The sequence below is a fragment of the Halichondria panicea genome, chromosome 6 (genome assembly GCF_963675165.1).
Source record: "Halichondria panicea chromosome 6, odHalPani1.1, whole genome shotgun sequence".
Lineage (NCBI taxonomy): Eukaryota > Metazoa > Porifera > Demospongiae > Suberitida > Halichondriidae > Halichondria > Halichondria panicea.
Window position 1 is genome coordinate 3,971,275 of NC_087382.1, and position 18,036 is coordinate 3,989,310.

Below are 18,036 nucleotides of genomic sequence, written 5' to 3' on the forward strand. Positions count from 1 at the left end.
TTCTGCATGTGGCAGCCAAAAAAATTATTACTAGCAGCTAGCTAACATGTACGTAGCTACAAGTAGCAGCTTGTTAGTGCTTCACAAAGACTTTCTCATGGCAGAGTTCAAGTTTATGCAGGTGAAAACAACTTTTGATGACAAACTAAATTATCTGGAGTTAATAAACGCCGCTCTTGAACAGTGGCCTCTCTTGAATTGTAGCCTCCTCTTCCAGCAAAATGAAACATTTAGTAGCCGCGGCTCCTGATCAAGCATATACGGTACATTAAACAAGATGGCGGCCAATTATTTGCGAGTACTAATTTTTGCGATTTTACTCTCATTCGCAGAAATAGCAGGAATTAATACACGCGAAAATATGTCACCTTAAGGTATAAGGGTTTCATCTAAGGAGTATGCTACAGGTCCTGCACGAATAAACATCCTGTATGATAATTACATAATTAATCTTTGTGAGGCTGCAAGCACTATAGATCTGTGCATCATGTTGATAGAATGCAAGGAGAGATCATCAATATCTCTCATCAAAATATATAGTTGTTAACCAGCTTAAGCTTATAGCTTATGTAGTTGCTGGACATTGAACTACTACTGCATGCTGCTGAGAATGAGTGTCCTTGTATTGTGTATGAGCTGCCTGTGTCTATGGCTGGGGAAGGTGAGTGGTATAATAAGTCAGTAGCTGCAGTTGAGAGTACCAATGCTTGCAGCTCAGTGTACTGGTGTCTGCAGACTATGTGGTGCAAGTGAAGATGGTCTCCTACAGTCATCCATCCAACACACTCCCTGGTGGCCGATGTTGTGATTCACCACGGGGATTCAACGGTGTAGTACCATGTAACGAAGGGGAACGCTGTGACACCTACTTCATCTACTGCCTGAGGCCACATGCCAGTACTGCTACACCTTGTCCCAGTAATGAGCCCGGATATACTGCAGTCAGTAACTATATCGTGGATGGGGCAGACATTGATTTCACACAACCTACTGTACTAGGACTCTCTAATCCATTCAATCTGACTGGAATATTGACAGCCTGGGAGGTAAGATACTGTAGACTATTTCAATATACTATTGCTTGTGATTACAGGGAGCTCAGCTTTACATACAAGTGCTTGATTATGATGCCTATTCATCAGATGATACTATTGCAAGGTATCGATTAAATCTGAATCCCTCCGTGTCAGTGGGATCAACAATTACACTATTTGCCTCAAGTACCGCTACTACAAGATTTAGTGCTACTGTGTTGTGTGCTCCTTTCTACAATGGAAGCAGTTGTGAGATCTTCAATTACTATAACTGTGAGTCCATATGCAGAGAAACGTGTGTGAATGAAATGGACAGTTTCACTTGCAACTGTAACCCTCCTTACTTTGGTGCAAACTGTGAGGATCAAAACTTTTGCTACAACAGAAATTGCAACGAAAGAGGAACATGTACTAATAACCTTGACTCCTACACCTGTGTCTGCAATGCTGGCTATACTGGTGCTGATTGTGAAGACATTGATGATTGTGAGGGGCCGAGCTGCAGTGGAAATGGTGTCTGTATGGATGAGGTCAACTCTTACACATGTGCCTGCAATGTTGGCTATACTGGTGCTGATTGTGAGGTGGATATTGATGAGTGCTTGCTAATGGAGACAGTGTGCAGTGGCCATGGTAACTGCTCTGGAATAGCCACTTCCACCTGCTCATGTGATCTTGGCTACACTGGACAGAAATGTGAGACCGACATTGATGATTGTGTGAATAGGAACTGCAGTGGAAACCGTGTGTGTGGATGGTGTCAACTCGTTCAGTTGTGAGTGTGTGTCTGGCTTCACTGGAGAGATGTGCAGTGTGGAGACACAAGGTAAACACTAACATCCTTAACACACATGACAGCTTATTTAGTGAATGTTGATAAGTCTTTCATCATGTTTGCTTTCTATACTGTAGAGATGAGATCAGATGATGCAACAGCTACTATATAGCAGGTGGAGTGGTGGGTGGACTGGTGGGCGTTGTGCTGATTACAGTCATAGTCATTCTCTTTGTGATTATTATCAAGAACAAGAAAGAGTCATCTAAATACAACCGTAAAACTTTTTCAGTTGTGTGTACTGTAACTTATTGTTTGTTTCCCTGCAGTAACTGTTAGTGGAGGAGGAACTGCCAACAATGACATACCATGTCAGAACAACGTGGTGTACGGTGTATGTGAGATGAACACAGCTCAACCTCAAACCAACACCCTCCCTACTGGCCTACCCCTGTCCTCTCTACAAGAGCAGCAGTATGGCTACCCCTTGTGTTCCTTCCCACCAGTGTACGAAAGTGTGGAGTCGAGGGACGAGAAACTCATGATCAGTGTAAATGTTAGCTATGCAATCGTTGCTGAGCGTGAGGATGGACTGGGACAGACTAGTGATATCTATGATGATGTCAGTACGAGGCAATAACTTTATTATTTGCTTTAACGCAATTACTGCATGTACTATAACCTCTTGTTATCTCAAGTGTTTGCTCGTAGTTTAAATGGTTTGCGGACCCTGCATGCATTGTCATATGTATAAACTAGGGGGGGGGGGGGGGGGTGATTCATCTATGTATGGAAGAGTTATGTACAGGCTGTAGGTTATGAATGAACATCCTGTATGAAGACATATTTATGACTTCCCACAGGCTGCAAGTATTACATCCATGCTGCATGTTGATGGAATGCAAGGAGGGTGCATGTGACATAGTACTAGCAGACATCTCTTCAAAATATAGTTGTTAACATAAAGATAATTGCTGGCTATTGAATTACTGCATGCTGCTGAGAATGAGTGTCCTTGTATTGTGTATGAGCTGCCTGTGTCTTAGACTCGCAAGCCACTCCCTTTTCTCTGATTGGACGGGGGCGGGAGAAAAGGGACTGGTGACTCTGGGACACATTTTGTGTCTCTACCAGAATTTGGGTAGAGATTATTCATTGATTTTTCCACGTGATCCAAAAATTGCGTGAGGTTAAGTAGAATTGCGTAGCCTGCAAAAGTGATCGCGGGCTTCTTAGCTACAGTTTAAGAATGGATGCTAGTGCTAGAAAAGAGAAGATGATGGAGTAATAACATCATCAGGCATTCAGCTAGGATATAGTCATCTAAGACACCAGCAGAGATTAGCTTGTTTTAGTTTTACGTGATGAGAACTGGCAGCCGAAAGTCATTGGTTGCCTAAAGCTTTTAATAACCTGTACAATACAAGACAGGTAATGGCAGACGGCAGCAGTTGAATTGAGAGTAGTCAGACTTGTACAAGCTGTCTTAAATCGCTGCCACTCCTCGGTTCAAAGAAGGACTGCCAAGATTTCTACGTTCATCATCTGTTCCATGCTAATCCACAAGTTGTGGCACAACAGACACTGGTACAAGGATCTAAAGGCTGGCTAGATAGATCTGTATACTTGTCTTCTGTGTGTCTTTAGCTTTTGACGCATCAGAATAAATGGATAATTTGCACGTGACATTAATATTTAATAGCATTCCTGATTTACACAAGCTGTAGCCCAGAGTCACCAGTCCCTTTTCTCCCGCCCCCGTCCAATCAGAGAAAAGGGAGTGGCTTGCGAGTCTCCTGTGTCTATGGCTGGGGAAGGTGAGTGGTATAATAGTCAGTGTAGCTGCAGTTGAGAGTCCCAATGCTTGCAGCTCAGTATACTGGTGTCTGCAGACTATGTGGTGCAAGTGAAGATGGTCTCCTACAGTCATCCATCCAACACACTCCCTGGTGGCCGATGTTGTGATTCACCATGGAGATTCAACGGTGTAGTACCATGTAACGAAGGGGAACGCTGTGACACCTTCTTCATCTACTGCCTGAGACCACATGCCAGTACTACTCAATGTAGTTAAGGACTGTCCCTGTGATTGTTAAGGACTTTTTTGTACAAGTGATCATATCTTTGAGATAGTTTCATATGAATCAATGAAATTTTGTAGGAATGTAGTCTCATAAAGAAGCTACATGCTGACATAGACTATCTATGAGCTGAACAAATTTGTAGGTCATGTGACCTTTGAGGGTGGTGTTACAGTGTAATTACCTTTAATTGAAAATCCAGAATGCATACAAGTGCAGCCACACCCCCAAATTTTTTTAGGAAAAAGATCTTCATTTTATCTTTCGTGTGGTGCCTGGAAAAAATTGTCCAGCATTTTTAGTTCAGCGGATATTTTAAATACGCATATATAATAAGGGGGCTTTAAATAGAAAAAACAACAGTTTCCCAGATTTATGCGTGCCTGCAAACGCTGCACAAATTTTACACCAAAACAAGAAAGATAAAATGAAATTCTTCTTACAAAAAAAATTTGGGGGTGTGGCTGCTATCACTGTGTGTGCTACTGTGTTGTGTGCTCCATTCTTCATTGGAAGCAGTTGTGACATCTTCAATCACTGTGAGTCCAATGCTGTCACATGCAGTGACAGAGGAATGTGTGTGAATGAAATGGACAGTTTCACTTGCAACTGTGACCCTCCCTACTTTGGTGCAAACTGCGAGTATCAAAACTTTTGCTGCAACAGAAATTGCAATGAAAGAGGAACATGTACTAATAACCTTGATTCCTACACCTGTGTCTGCAATGCTGGCTATACTGGTGCTGATTGTGAGGTGGATATTGATGAGTGCTTGCTAATGGAGACAGCGTGCAGTGGCCATGGTAATTGCTCTCATGGAACAGCCACCTTCACCTGCTCATGTGATCCTGGCTACACTGGACAGAGATGTGAGACTGACATTGATGATTGTGTGAACGTAAACTGCAGTGGACAAGGCAACTGTACTGACAGAGTTAACAGTTATGATTGTGATTGTTTCCCTGGTTACATAGATGCAATTTGCCAGACTGACATTAATGAATGCGATGGAATAAACTGCAGTGGAAATGGTGGTTGTGTTGACATGGTGAACATGTTCCTATGTGACTGTGAACCTGGCTACACTGGTGCTGATTGTGAGACCAACATTGATGATTGTGTGAATAGGAACTGCAGTAGAAATGGTGTGTGTGTGGATGGTGTTAACTCGTTCAGTTGTGAGTGTGTGTCTGGCTTCACTGGAGAGATGTGCAACACCACTTCAGGTATAATAAATTGTTTCATGCTGTATAAATTATACCTCTTGCAGAGTTGAATGGTGGTCCAGGGGATCTGATAGGAGGAGTGGTGGGAGGTCTTCTAGTGCTGATGATGCTGATACTCCTGCTCCTGATAGTGGTTGTGGTGGTGTGTGTACGAAGAGCTCATGATCAAGGGAAGACCATTCAAGACAATCAGTTGCAAGGTAAGCTGTTGTGTATGCCTAGTAACATTGAAGTAGTACACATGCGTATTAGCCTCGATCCCAGGCCGAGTTTTCGCTTTTATAACGGTTAGGCGAACAACTGGGCCTGGTACTAGTTGTCTGCGCATGCGTCAATCGTTCGTCAGATTCTGACGAATGGATATTCTCGTTCACTTTCGTGACATTTATATTCGTGTACTATCGTGTACTAGAAGTCAGTTCCCGTTTTATCATTATTGGAATCGATTGGAATGGCTCTTAGCTGAAGCTTCTCTCTTCTCTGAAGCTTATTCTGAAGACTGAACAACAAGGGAAGAGGTATAAAGCTTTGTCAAGCTTGTTAAGGTCAGATATTTTTGTGTGGGCCCTATGGCCGGCTATGCTATCAAGTCTTGTTCATGTTTGGCAAGAATGTAGGTAGACTATAGTTTCATCATTAATATGGTGGATCAAGTGAAGAGTGTGAGCTAGAGAACTTGGTGCTGCCATCATCAGCTCGTCGACAATGACACTATAACCGAGAAATTTAATATGTATAGATCTACACGTATTTAAAATGTCTACTTCTCTGTACAGGAGCAATGGCTAATATCCAGCTATCCCAACAGTGCTCCTCTTGGCTATACTAACGGACGAGACTGGACAGTTTGAGGTAAGGGTTTAACCGTCTTTGGTTTCTTTTAATATTGTCCTATACTCACAGACACAGGACTGGAGTATGACCTGCTCATTCGAGCGTTGCTGGGTAGCTCAGAGACATCAAGAGAATCTACGTTTTCTCAAGCAATGAGTTACGAGTTGGGGCCTAGAATCAGAGAAGTCCAGCAGCCTGCTAAATCTTTTTGAAACGTAATTTGAAGGCATTCAATCATCCTGAAGTTGCCCTGGGTCACTGTAATTGTGCTGCAGCACAACTGGCAACTCCCCAGGCCTTTGTGAAGCAGCTCCCTATGTGCATCTTTTGTGTACTCACTCTGTGCATTTTCTGTGTACAAATTTCCATTATTGATTTATTAAATATTTTTGCCGACCACAAATATACAATGAAAATTTGACGCATGCGCAGACAACTAGTACCAGGCCCAGTTGTTTGCCTAACCGTTATAAAAGCGAAAACTCGGCCTGGGATCGAGGCTAACATGTGTATATGACTTTTTACTGTTTATATTTCACTTACTTTACAACATGATTGGGTGTTTATGTTTCAGTATATGCCTGAGCTGTGTTTTGTCTCGAAATTACGCCCACTCATTAAGCTTTATACTCATGGACTGTTGTTTTCCACAGGAGACACCATTTCCTACATACTTGGAGACAATCCAGTGTATGGGATTCCTGATCTGAGAACAGAACAAACTCCATCACTTCAGAAACAGCAGAGTTTAACAACCCATATGGCAGCCTGGAATCACTCAACGATGCAGAACTGCAATTTATGGAGATGCAGATTTCGAAGATGTACCTTATGAATTGGCCCCTGCAGTATCAGACTATGAGACACCTGTAGTACGCACCTGTGTATGACAATAGTATTACAGAAAATTAAGGGCAGAACAATATTAATTTGAAATAATATTATGCTGATGCAGCACATTTTAATTTTGTACGAAGTAATTAGGGTAGTATAAGGTAGTGACATGATGTTAGCTATGCAACCGTTGCCGAGTGTGAGGATGGACTGGGACAGACTGGTGACATCTATGATGACGTGTACACGAGGCAGTGACTTTATTATTTGCCTCTAAAGCAATTGCTAATTCAATTTGCTTACGATTATTTTATGTTGATAACCTCTTGTTATCTCAAGTGCCTGCTTGCATGTAGTTTAAGTGGTTTGGTGGACTGTGGTAAATCAGCAAGTACAGGCCATGCATGAATAACATCCTGTTTGAAGATTTATCTTTGAGTGACTTTGCAAGCACTAGCATATTTATATCATGTTGATGGAATGCAAAGAGGATGCATGTCTAACAGAGATCAGTAACATGTAGATTAACATATCAAGCATGCAAGAATAGTTGCTGTCATTTGAATTACTGTATGCTGCTGAGAATGAGTGTCCTTGTATTGTGTATGAGCTGCCTGTGTCTATGGCTAGGGAAGGTGAGTGGTATAATAGTCAGTAGCTGCAGTTGAGAGTCCCAATGCTTGCAGCTCAGTGTACTGGTGTCTGCAGACTATGTGGTGCAAGTGGAGATGGTATCTTTCAGTCATCCATCCAACAGGCGCTCAGGCGGTCAATGTTGTGATCCAGCCAACAATGGTGTAGGATGTACCCTTGGGGAGCGCTGTGACACCTTCTTTGCCTACTGCCTGATGCCACGTAGCAGTACTGCTATAGTGTGTCCCAGTAATCCCCCCGGATTTCTTGCATATAGTTTACGTGCCACCAATATCACTGACGGGGCTGACATTGATTTCTCACAATCTACTGTACTAGGACTCTCTAATCCATTCAATCTGACTGGAAAAACGACAGCCTGGGAGGTTAAGATTCACTGTTTTTTTTTGTATTCAAATTACCATTTATTGTATTTGCAGGGAGCTCATCAGCTTTACATACGAGTGCTTGATCTTGATAGCATTAGACCATTTCGCTTTGATCGTATTATAACGTATCGATTTGATCTGAGTCTCTCAGTGGGATTGACAACCACAGCATTTGCCTCATCAGATACCGCTAATATCGCTGTGAGTACTACTGTGTTGTGTGCTCCATTCTTCATTGGAAGCAGTTGTCAGTTTTTCAATTACTGTCAGTCCAATGCTGTTACATGCAGTGACAGAGGAACATGTGTGAATGAAATGGACAGTTTCACTTGCAACTGTAACCCTCCCTACTTTGGTACAAACTGTGAGCATCAAAACTTTTGCTACAACAGATATTGCAACGAAAGAGGAATGTGTACTAATAACCTTGATTCCTACACCTGTGTCTGCAATGCTGGCTATACTGGTGCTGATTGTGAGAACTGTGAAGGGCAGAGTTGCAGTGGAAATGGTGTCTGTATGGATGAGGTCAACTCTTATACCTGTGTCTGCAATGCTGGCTATATATACTGGTGCTGATTGTGAGGTGGATATTGATGAGTGTTTGCTAATGGAGACAGTGTGCAGTGGCCATGGCAACTGCTCTCATGGAACAGCCACCTTCACCTGCTCATGTGATCCTGGCTACACTGGACAGAGATGTGAGACTGACATTGATGATTGTGTGAACGTAAACTGCAGTGGACAAGGCAACTGTACTGACAGAGTTAACGACTTTAATTGTGATTGTTTCCCTGGTTACACTGATGCAATTTGCCAGACTGAAATTGATGACTGTGATGGAATAAACTGTAGTGGCAATGGTGGTTGTGTTGACATGGTGAACATGTTCCTATGTGACTGTGAACCTGGCTACACTGGTACTGATTGTGAGACCAACATTGATGATTGTGTGAATAGGAACTGCAGTAGAAATGGTGTGTGTGTGGATGGTGTCAACTCGTTCAGTTGTGAGTGTATGTCTGGCTTCACTGGAGAGATGTGCAACACCACTTCAGGTATAATAAATTGTTTCATGCTGTATAAATTATACCCCTTGCAGAAGAGTTGAATGGTGGTCCAGGGGATCTGATAGGAGGAGTGGTGGGAGGTCTTCTAGTGCTGATGCTGATACTCCTGCTCCTGATAGTGATTGTGGTGGTGTGTGTACGAAGAGCTCATGATCAGGGGAAGACTATTCAAGACATTCAGTTGCAGGGTAAGCTGTTTGTGTACCTAACATTGAAGTAGCTATATACATGCATGCACACTGTTTACATTTCACTAGTGTACAATGTGATCTGAGTGTTTATGTTTCAGTATGCTCGAGCTCATGAAAGGATTTACTAAAGTTTGCATGTCTTATTTCAGCTGGAGACAACCCAGTGTATGGGATTCCTGAGAACAGAACAAATACCATGCATCACTTTAGAAACAGCAGAGTTTGACAACCTGATATATGGCAGCCTGGAATCACTCAACAATGCAGAACTAGTCAATCCAATTTATGGAGACGCAGATTTTGAAGATGCACCGGCTTATGAATTGGCCCCTGCAGTATCAGACTATGAGACACCTGTAGCACGCAGAGCTCAGGGGAAGACCATTCAAGACACTCAGTTGCAAGGTAATAATTAAGTTGTTTGTGTACCTAACACATTGAAGTATAGCTGTATACTCACAATCATGCACGTCACACTGCTTACATTTCACTAGTGTATATTGTTTACTTGTGATTGGAGTGTTTATGTTCAGTATTCCTGAGCTTTGCTGTTGTTTTCCACAGGATATCTAGACACCATTTCCTATATCCCTGGAGACAACGAAGACGTACCTTATGAATTGGCCCCTGCAGTATCAGACTATGAGACACCTGTATAGTACGCACCTGTGCATGACAACAGTAATACACAAATAGAGCGCAGAACGATATTTCAATGTGGTTGATGATTTTCATTTACTGAGACTCATGAAATATGCACATTTTATATGAAGTAGTAAGATAGTGAGTGACATGATAAATGTAAATGTTAGCTATGCAACCGTTGCCGAGCGTGAGGATGGACTGGGACAGACTGGTGATATCTATGATGATGTCAACACGAGGCAGTAGCTTTATTATTTGCCCCAAACGCAATTACTGTAGATCTCGATATTAACCTGTTGTTATCTCAAGTGCTTGCTCATATATATAGTTTAAGTGGTTTGCGAGCCGTGCATGGTCATGTAGCTATAGGGGGTGATTTATCTATTGGAGAATAATTATGTACAGGTTGCAGGTTATGAATGAACATCCTGTATGAAAACATAATTTAAGTTGACTTCCCACTGGCTGCAAGCACTCTGTGCTGCATGTTGATCAATAAGGGTGCATGTGATACAGTACTAGCAGACATCTCTTTAAAATATAGCTGTATATCAAGCAAGATAGTTGCTGGCCATAAACTACTGCATACTGCTGAGAATGAATGTCCTTGTATTGTGTATGAGCTGCCTGTGTCTATGGCTGGGGAAGGTGAGTGGTATAATAGTCAGTAGCTGCAGTTGAGAGTCCCAATGCTTGCAGCTCAGTGTACTGGTGTCTGCAGACTATGTGGTGCAAGTGGAGATGGTCTCTTACAGTAATCCATCCAACACACGTTTAGATGGTCAATGTTGTGATCCAGACAATGGTGGAGAATGTAACAGAAGGGAGCGCTGTGACACCTACTTCATCTACTGCCTGGTGCCACATTCCAGTACTACGGTGGGGTGTCTCAATACTGATACCGGATCTACTGCAGTCAGTAGCTATATCGAGGATGGGGCAGACATTGATTTCTCACAACCTACTGTACTAGGACTCTCTAATCCGTTCAATCTGACAGGAATACTGACAACCTGGGAGGTAAGTGATACAGTGTAGCTAACAGTAGACTATTTCAATTCTGTAGGGAGCTCAACTATACATACAAGTGCTTGATTATGATACCTTTACATTAAATGATGCTATTGCGAGGTATCGATTTGATATGAATCTTCTCTCGGTGGGATCAACAACCACATTATCTGCCTCATATACTGGGGCTAGTATCTCTGTGCGTGCTACTGTGTTGTGTGCTCCATTCTTTATTGGAAGCAGTTGTGAGATCTTCAATCACTGTGAGTTCAATGCTGTCACATGCAGTGACAGAGGAATGTGTGTGAATGAAATGGACAGTTTCACTTGCAACTGTAACCATCCCTACTTTGGTGCAAACTGCGAGCATCAAAACTTTTGCTACAACATAAATTGCAACGAAAGAGGAAGATGTACTAATAACCTTGAATCCTACACCTGTGTCTGCAATGTTGGCTATACTGGTGTTGATTGTGAGGTGGATATTGATGAGTGCTTGCTAATGGAGACAGTGTGCAGTGGCCATGGTAACTGCTCTCAATTAGGAATAGCCACTTTCACCTGCTCATGTGATCTTGGCTACACTGGACAGAGATGTGAGACTGATATTGATGATTGTGTGAATAGGAACTGCAGTGGAAATGGTGTGTGTGTGGATGGTGTCAATTCGTTCAGTTGTGAGTGTATGTCTGGCTTCACTGGAGAGATGTGCAGTGTGGAGACACAAGGTAAACACTAACTTCCTTAACACACTTGACAGCTTATTTAGATGCTTGGTGAATGCTGCTGTATATTTATTCTTTTAGCATGTTTGTTTTCTATACTTTAGACGTGAGATCAGATGATGCAATAGCTATTACAGCAGGTGGAGTGGTGGGGGGACTAGTGGGCGTTGTGATGATTGCAGTCATAGTCATTCTCTTTGTGATTATTGTCAAGAGCAAGAGAGAGTTATCTAAATACAACCGTAAGACTTTTTCAGTTGTGTGTACTGTAACTTAAACTTAAACATAACTTGTTTCTCTCCCTGCAGTAACTGTTAGTGGAGGAGGAACTGCCAACAATGACATACCATGTCAAAACAATGTGGTGTACGGTGTGTGTGAGATGAACACAGCTCAACCTCAAACCAACACCCTCCCTACTGGCCTACCCCCGTCTTCTCTACAAGAGCAGGAGTATGGCTACCCATTGTGTTCCCTCCCACCAGTGTACGAAAGTGTGGAGGCGAGGGACGAGAAACTCATGATAAATGTAAATGTTAGCTATGCAACCGTTGCCGAGCGTGATGATGGACTGGGACAGACTGGTGACATCTATGATGATGTCAACACGAGGAAATGACTTCAATTTACCCCTAACGCAATTGCTATTTATAAACTATACTTTTGTTATCTCAACTCTCAAGTGCTTTCTTGTAGTTTAAGTGGTTTGGGGGGACTGTGGTCACGTAGCTGTAGGTATCCTGATAGTGGGCTCATGCAAAACTAGAAAGTTAAAAGCACTAAGAGAATGCAGTGATGTCATTGTAATGATGTCATGAGATCATTGTAATTACTGTAATGGGTGTAATCACTGTAATGGGTGTCCTTGGAATGTGCAGGCGCATGTTGCCCCACTAAACGAAACGCCATTAAAACGAAACAGCAGTCAATAATGGGCGTGGCACCTAACTTTATCCTTAATCCTAACCTAGCCCATTATTTGTTTCCGGTTGTTTCATTTTAGTGACGTTGCGTTTTAGTGAGACTACATGCAGGCGCAGGTCATGAATTAACATCTTGTACACACATGTGACAGTTACGAAGATTTTTATCTTTGAACGACTTCCCTCTTTTAAAATTGTAACTCACAATTTTGAAAAAGAGAAGTCGCTGAGGTTGCAAGCATCTATCCTGCATGCATGCATATGTACATGTATATCATCATTGTTTATGGAATGCAAGGAGGATGCATGTGACCAGTATACTATTATAGTAGCTGTTAACAAGACAGTAGTAAGTTGCTGGCTATTCATTGAACTACTGTATGCTGCTGAGAATGAGTGTCCTTGTCCTGTGTATGAGCTGCCTGTGTCTATGGCTGGGGAAGGTGAGTGGTATAATAGTCAGTAGCTGCAGTTGAGAGTCCCAATTGCAGCTCAGTGTACTGGTGTCTGCAAACTATGTGGTGCAAGTGAATATGCTCTCCTACAGTAATCCATCCAACACACTCCCTGGTGGTCAATGTTGTGATCCAGGCATTGGTGGAGGATGTAACGGAAGGAAGCGCTGTGACACCTTCTTCATCTACTGCCTGATGCCACATGCCAGTACTACTACACAGTGTCCCAATAATGAGCCCAGATTTACTGCAGTCAGTGACCATATCGAGGACGGGGCAACCATTGATTTCTCACAATCTACTGTACTAGGACTCTCTAATCCATTCTATCTGATTGGAATATCGACAGCCTGGGAGGTAAATGATACAGTAACTGCATATAGACTATTTCAGTGTTATTGCAGGGAGCTCAGCTTTACATACAAGTGCTTGATTATGATACCACCTTTACATCAAATGATGCTATTGTAAGCTATCGATTTGATCTGAATCTCTTAGTGGGATCGACAACCATATTATCTGTCTCAAGTACCGGGGCTAGTATCACTTCAAGTACTATTGTGTTGTGTGCTCCTTTCTTCATTACAAGCAGTTGTTAGTTTTTTAATTACTGTCAGTTCTATGCTGTCACATGCAGTGACAGAGGAACGTGTGTGAATGAAATGGACAGTTTCACTTGCAACTGTAACCATCCCTACTTTGGTGCAAACTGTGAGTATCAAAACTTTTGCTACAACAGAAATTGCAACGAAAGAGGAACATGTACTAATGGCTTTTATTCCTACTCCTGTGTCTGCAATGTTGGCTATACTGGTGCTGATTGTGAGGATGATATTGATGAGTGCTTACTTATGGGGACAGTGTGCAGTGACCATGGCAACTGCTCTCATGGAATAGCCACCTTCACTTGCTCATGTGATCTTGGCTACACTGGACAGAGATGTGAGACAGACATTGATGATTGTGCTGGAATAAACTGTAGTGGCAATGGTGTGTGTGTTGACATGGTGAACATGTTCCTATGTGACTGTGAACCTGGCTACACTGGTGCTGATTGTGAGACCAACATTGATGATTGTGTGAATAGGAACTGCAGTGGAAATGGTGTGTGTGTGGATGGTGTCAACTCGTTCAGTTGTGAGTGGGTGTCTGGCTTCACTGGAGAGATGTGCAGTGTGGAGACACAAGGTAAACACTAACTTCCTTAACACATTGGTACATTTCATATAGTGAATGTTGATAGGTCTTTTAGCATGTTTGCTTTCTATTTGCAGAGATGAGATCAGATGATGCAACAGCTACTATAGCAGGTGGAGTGGTGGGGGGACTAGTGGGCGTTGTGATGATTGCAGTTGTCATAGTCATTGTCATAGTGATTATCGGCAAAAACAAGAAAGAGTCATCTAAACACAATGGTAAGACTATCTCAGTGTGCATGTGTGTACTATACATATACACTAACTTAACTTGTTTCTCTCCCTGCAGTAACTGTTAGTGGAGGAGGAACTGCCAACAATGACATACCATGTCAGAACAACGTGGTGTACGGTGTGTGTGAGATGAACACAGCTCAACCTCAAACCAACACCATGATAAATGTAAATGTTAGCTATGCAACCGTTGCCGAGCGTAAGGATGGACTGGGACAGACTGGTGATATCTATGATGATGTCAACACGAGGCAGTAACTTTAATTTGCCCCTAACGCAATTGCTAATACTATATGTTTGTTATCTCAACTCTCAAGTGCTTTCTCGTAGTTTAAGTGGTTTGGGTGGGACTGTGGTCATGTAGCTGTAGGTATATCCTGGTAGTGAGCTCATGCAAAGTGTATCTAGAAAGTGAAAGCACTAAGAAAATGCAGTACTGTAAGACCTCGATTTAAGGCGACCCTCTAAATATGCGACACCCAGGAGCTTCAGCAATTTTCTGACCTCTAAAAGTAGCGACAGCTGCGTTGACAATTATTTTTTAATGTCGCGTTGTAAATGTAGCCACTCCCTACCCTCGATTGTAGCCCACTGGAAAATCAATGTTTTTAAGCGGCCTGAAATCGAGGCAAGTAGACTCTGTAAAGTTACCTCCAATTAGATGCGACCCTCTAAATATGCGACACCAGGACTTCAATATAATTTTTCGACCTCCAAAACAAGCGACCTCTGGCTTCGTAATTATTAAAAAGTGTCGCTTTAAATTGAGATCTTCATTGTAATGATGTCATGAGAATTATTAATCATTGTAATCACTGTAATGGGAGTATTATCACTAGCCTCTACACATGAAGGCTCTCCTTTTTCTTTTTTCTGTTCTTTATCACAGTCAATAAGCTGTATAATCGTTCAATGAGATAAAATACGGTATGAATAAAGAAAGAGGAAATAGACTTATAGTTTCTAAACTGTATGCCCATTTCTTTCTTTGCTGCCTATTTTTTTGCTAGCTACATTCTTCTGCTTCTTCTGGATGAACAATGACAACAGCAAGAATAAGTGATGTATGAAATCACCGTAACGAGTGTAAACAATGTAATCACTGTAATGGGTGTCCATGGAATGTGCAGGCGCATGTTGCCCCACTAAACGAAAAACGCCACTAAAACGAAACAGTAGTCAATAATGAGCGTAGCACCTAACTCTATCCCCTTAACTCTAACCCAACCCTAACCTAGCCCATTATTAACGTTTGTTCATTTTAGTGATGTTGCGTTTTAGTGGGACTACATGCAGGCGCAAGGTCATGAATGAACATCTTGTACACTCATGTGACAGTGGTACAAAGATGTTTGAGCGACTTCCTTTTTCAAAATTGTGAGGTTGCAAGCACTTAGTATTGCATGTGTATGCATGGAATGCAAGGAGGATACATGTGACCAGTACCTGTTAACAAGATGTAGATAGATAATTATAGTAAGTTGCTGGCCATTCATTGAACTACTGCATGCTGCTGAGAATGAGTGTCCTTGTATTGTGTATGAGCTGCCTGTGTCTATGGCTGGGGAAGGTGAGTGGTATAATAGTCAGTAGCTGCAGTTGAGAGTCCCAATGCTTGCAGCTCAGTGTACTGGTGTTTGCAGACTATGTGGTGCAAGTGGAGATGGTCTCTTACAGTAATCCATCCAACACACTTTTAGATGGTCAATGTTGTGATCCAGGCAATGGTGGAGAATGTAAAGGAAAGGAGCGCTGTGACACCTACTTCATCTACTGCCTGGTGCCACATTCCAGTACTACAGTGGGGTGTCTCAATACTTATACCGGATCTACTGCAGTTAGTAGCTATATCGAGGATGGGGAAACCATTGATTTCTCACAACCTACTGTACTAGGACTCCCTAATCCGTTCAATCTGACAGGAATAACGACAACCTGGGAGGTAAATGATACAGTGTAGCTAACAGTAGACTATTTCAATTTTGTAGGGAGCTCAACTATACATACAAGTGCTTGATTATGATATCCTTACATCAAATGATGCTATTGTGAGGTATCGATTTGATCTGAATCTTCTCTCAGTGGGATCGAACACCATATTATCTGTCTCAGGTACCGGGGCTAGTATCACTGTGAGTGCTATTGTGTTATGTGCTCCATTCTTCATTGGAAGCAGTTGTCAGTTTTTCAATTACTGTGAGTTCAATGCTGTCACATGCAGTGACAGAGAAACGTGTGTGAATGAAATGGACAGTTTCACTTGCAACTGTGACCCTCCCTACTTTGGTGCAAACTGTGAGTATCAAAACTTTTGTTTCAACAGAAACTGCAACGAAAGAGGAATGTGTACTTATAATGGCTTTGATTCCTACTCCTGTGTCTGCAATGTTGGCTATACTGGTGCTGATTGTGAGGTGGATATTGATATATGATGAGTGCTTGCTAATGGAGACAGTGTGCAGTGACCATGGTAACTGTTTTCATGGAATAGCCACCTTCACCTGCTCATGTGATCCTGGCTACACTGGACAGAGATGTGAGACCAACATTGATGATTGTGTGAACGTAAACTGCAGTGGACACGGCAACTGTACTGACAGAGTTAATGGCTTTGATTGTGATTGTTTCCCTGGTTTCACAGATGCTATTTGTCAGACTGACATTGATGAATGCGATGGAATAAACTGTAGTGGCAATAGTCGTTGTGTTGACATGGTGAACATGTTCCTATGTGACTGTGAACCTGGCTACACTGGTGCTGATTGTGAGACCAACATTGATGATTGTGTGAATAGGAACTGCAGTGGAAATGGTGTGTGTGTGGATGGTGTCAACTCGTTCAGTTGTAACTGTATGTCTGGCTTCACTGGAGAGATGTGCAACACCACTTCAGGTATAATAAATTGTTTCATTCTGTATAAATTATACCCTTTGCAGAGTTGAATGGTGGTCCAGGGGATCTGGTAGGAGGAGTGGTGGGAGGTCTTCTAGTGCTGATGCTGATACTCATGAGCTCATGATCAGGGGAAGACCATTCAAGACAATCAGTTGCAAGGTAAGCTGTTTGTGTACACCTAGTAACATTGAAGTAGTACACATGCGTATATGACTTTATACTGTTTACATTTCGCTTACTTTACAACGTGATTGGGTGTTTATGTTTCAGTATACGCCTGAGCTGTGTTTGTCTCGAAATTACGCCCACTCATTAAGCTATATACTCATGGACTGTTATTTTCCACAGGAGACACCAATTCCTACATACCTGGAGACAACCCAGTGTATGGGATTCCTGAGAACAGAACAAACTCCATCACTTCAGAAATAGCAGAGTTTGACAACCCGATATATGGCAGCCTGGAATCACTCAACGATGTAGAACTGGTCAATCCAACTTATGGATATGCAGATTTCGAAGACGTACCTTATGAATTGGCCCCTGCAGTATCAGACTATGAGACACCTGTAGTATGCACCTAGCTGTGTATGACAATAGTATTACAGAAAATGGAGGGCAGAACAATATTTAAGGTTGATAATTTAACTTACGAAATAATATTATGCTGATGCAGCACATTTTAATTTTGTACGAAGTAATTAGGGTAGTATAAGGTAGTGAGTGACATGATGTTAGCTATGCAACCGTTGCTGAGCGTGAGGATGGACTGGGACAGACTAGTGACATCTATGATGATGTGTACACGAGGCAGTGACTTTATTATTTGCCTCTAAAGCAATTGCTAATTCAGTTTGCTTACGATTATTTTATGTTTATAACCT

At 42.1% G+C, this 18,036-nt stretch overlaps 1 protein-coding gene, 2 long non-coding RNA genes and 1 pseudogene across 6 annotated transcripts; all 4 read left to right on the top strand.

Moving 5' to 3' along the window:
* The first annotated feature begins 328 nt into the window (after positions 1-328).
* LOC135337220 (uncharacterized) lies at positions 329-14,568 on the top strand (annotated as a pseudogene).
* On the top strand, positions 2,864-4,008 carry LOC135337479 (uncharacterized). The gene is made up of 2 exons (XR_010395147.1): positions 2,864-3,626; positions 3,680-4,008. It is a non-coding gene; the product is annotated as an uncharacterized LOC135337479 (long non-coding RNA).
* On the top strand, positions 5,369-6,353 carry LOC135337478 (uncharacterized). The gene is made up of 2 exons (XR_010395146.1): positions 5,369-5,968; positions 6,020-6,353. It is a non-coding gene; the product is annotated as an uncharacterized LOC135337478 (long non-coding RNA).
* Positions 14,569-15,698: 1,130 nt separating the features above from the next.
* On the top strand, positions 15,699-17,728 carry LOC135337505 (fibropellin-1-like). 4 transcript variants are annotated; one of them, XM_064533448.1, is made up of 5 exons: positions 16,185-16,198; positions 16,369-16,452; positions 16,580-17,149; positions 17,194-17,311; positions 17,501-17,728. In XM_064533448.1, the coding sequence occupies exons 3-4, from the start codon at positions 16,612-16,614 to the stop codon at positions 17,274-17,276; spliced, it is 621 nt and encodes a 206-aa protein (XP_064389518.1). In that variant the 5' UTR covers positions 16,185-16,198; positions 16,369-16,452; positions 16,580-16,611; the 3' UTR covers positions 17,277-17,311; positions 17,501-17,728. The 4 variants fall into 4 exon arrangements, with proteins under 4 accessions (XP_064389516.1, XP_064389517.1, XP_064389518.1 ...); XM_064533449.1 differs by lacking the exon at positions 16,185-16,198 and adding an exon at positions 16,299-16,309; XM_064533447.1 differs by having other exon boundaries at positions 16,133-16,198; positions 16,369-17,149.
* Positions 17,729-18,036: the final 308 nt, after the last annotated feature.

Coding starts and splice junctions, on each gene's coding strand:
- LOC135337505 (XM_064533446.1), top strand. CDS start 15,764: ATGCTGCTGAGAATGAGTGTCCTTGTATTGTGTATGAGCTGCCTGTGT. Junction 15,827..15,877: donor TGTGTCTATGGCTGGGGAAG/GTGAGTGGTATA, acceptor CAATGCTTGCAG/CTCAGTGTACTGGTGTTTGC. Junction 16,199..16,244: donor GAATAACGACAACCTGGGAG/GTAAATGATACA, acceptor TCAATTTTGTAG/GGAGCTCAACTATACATACA.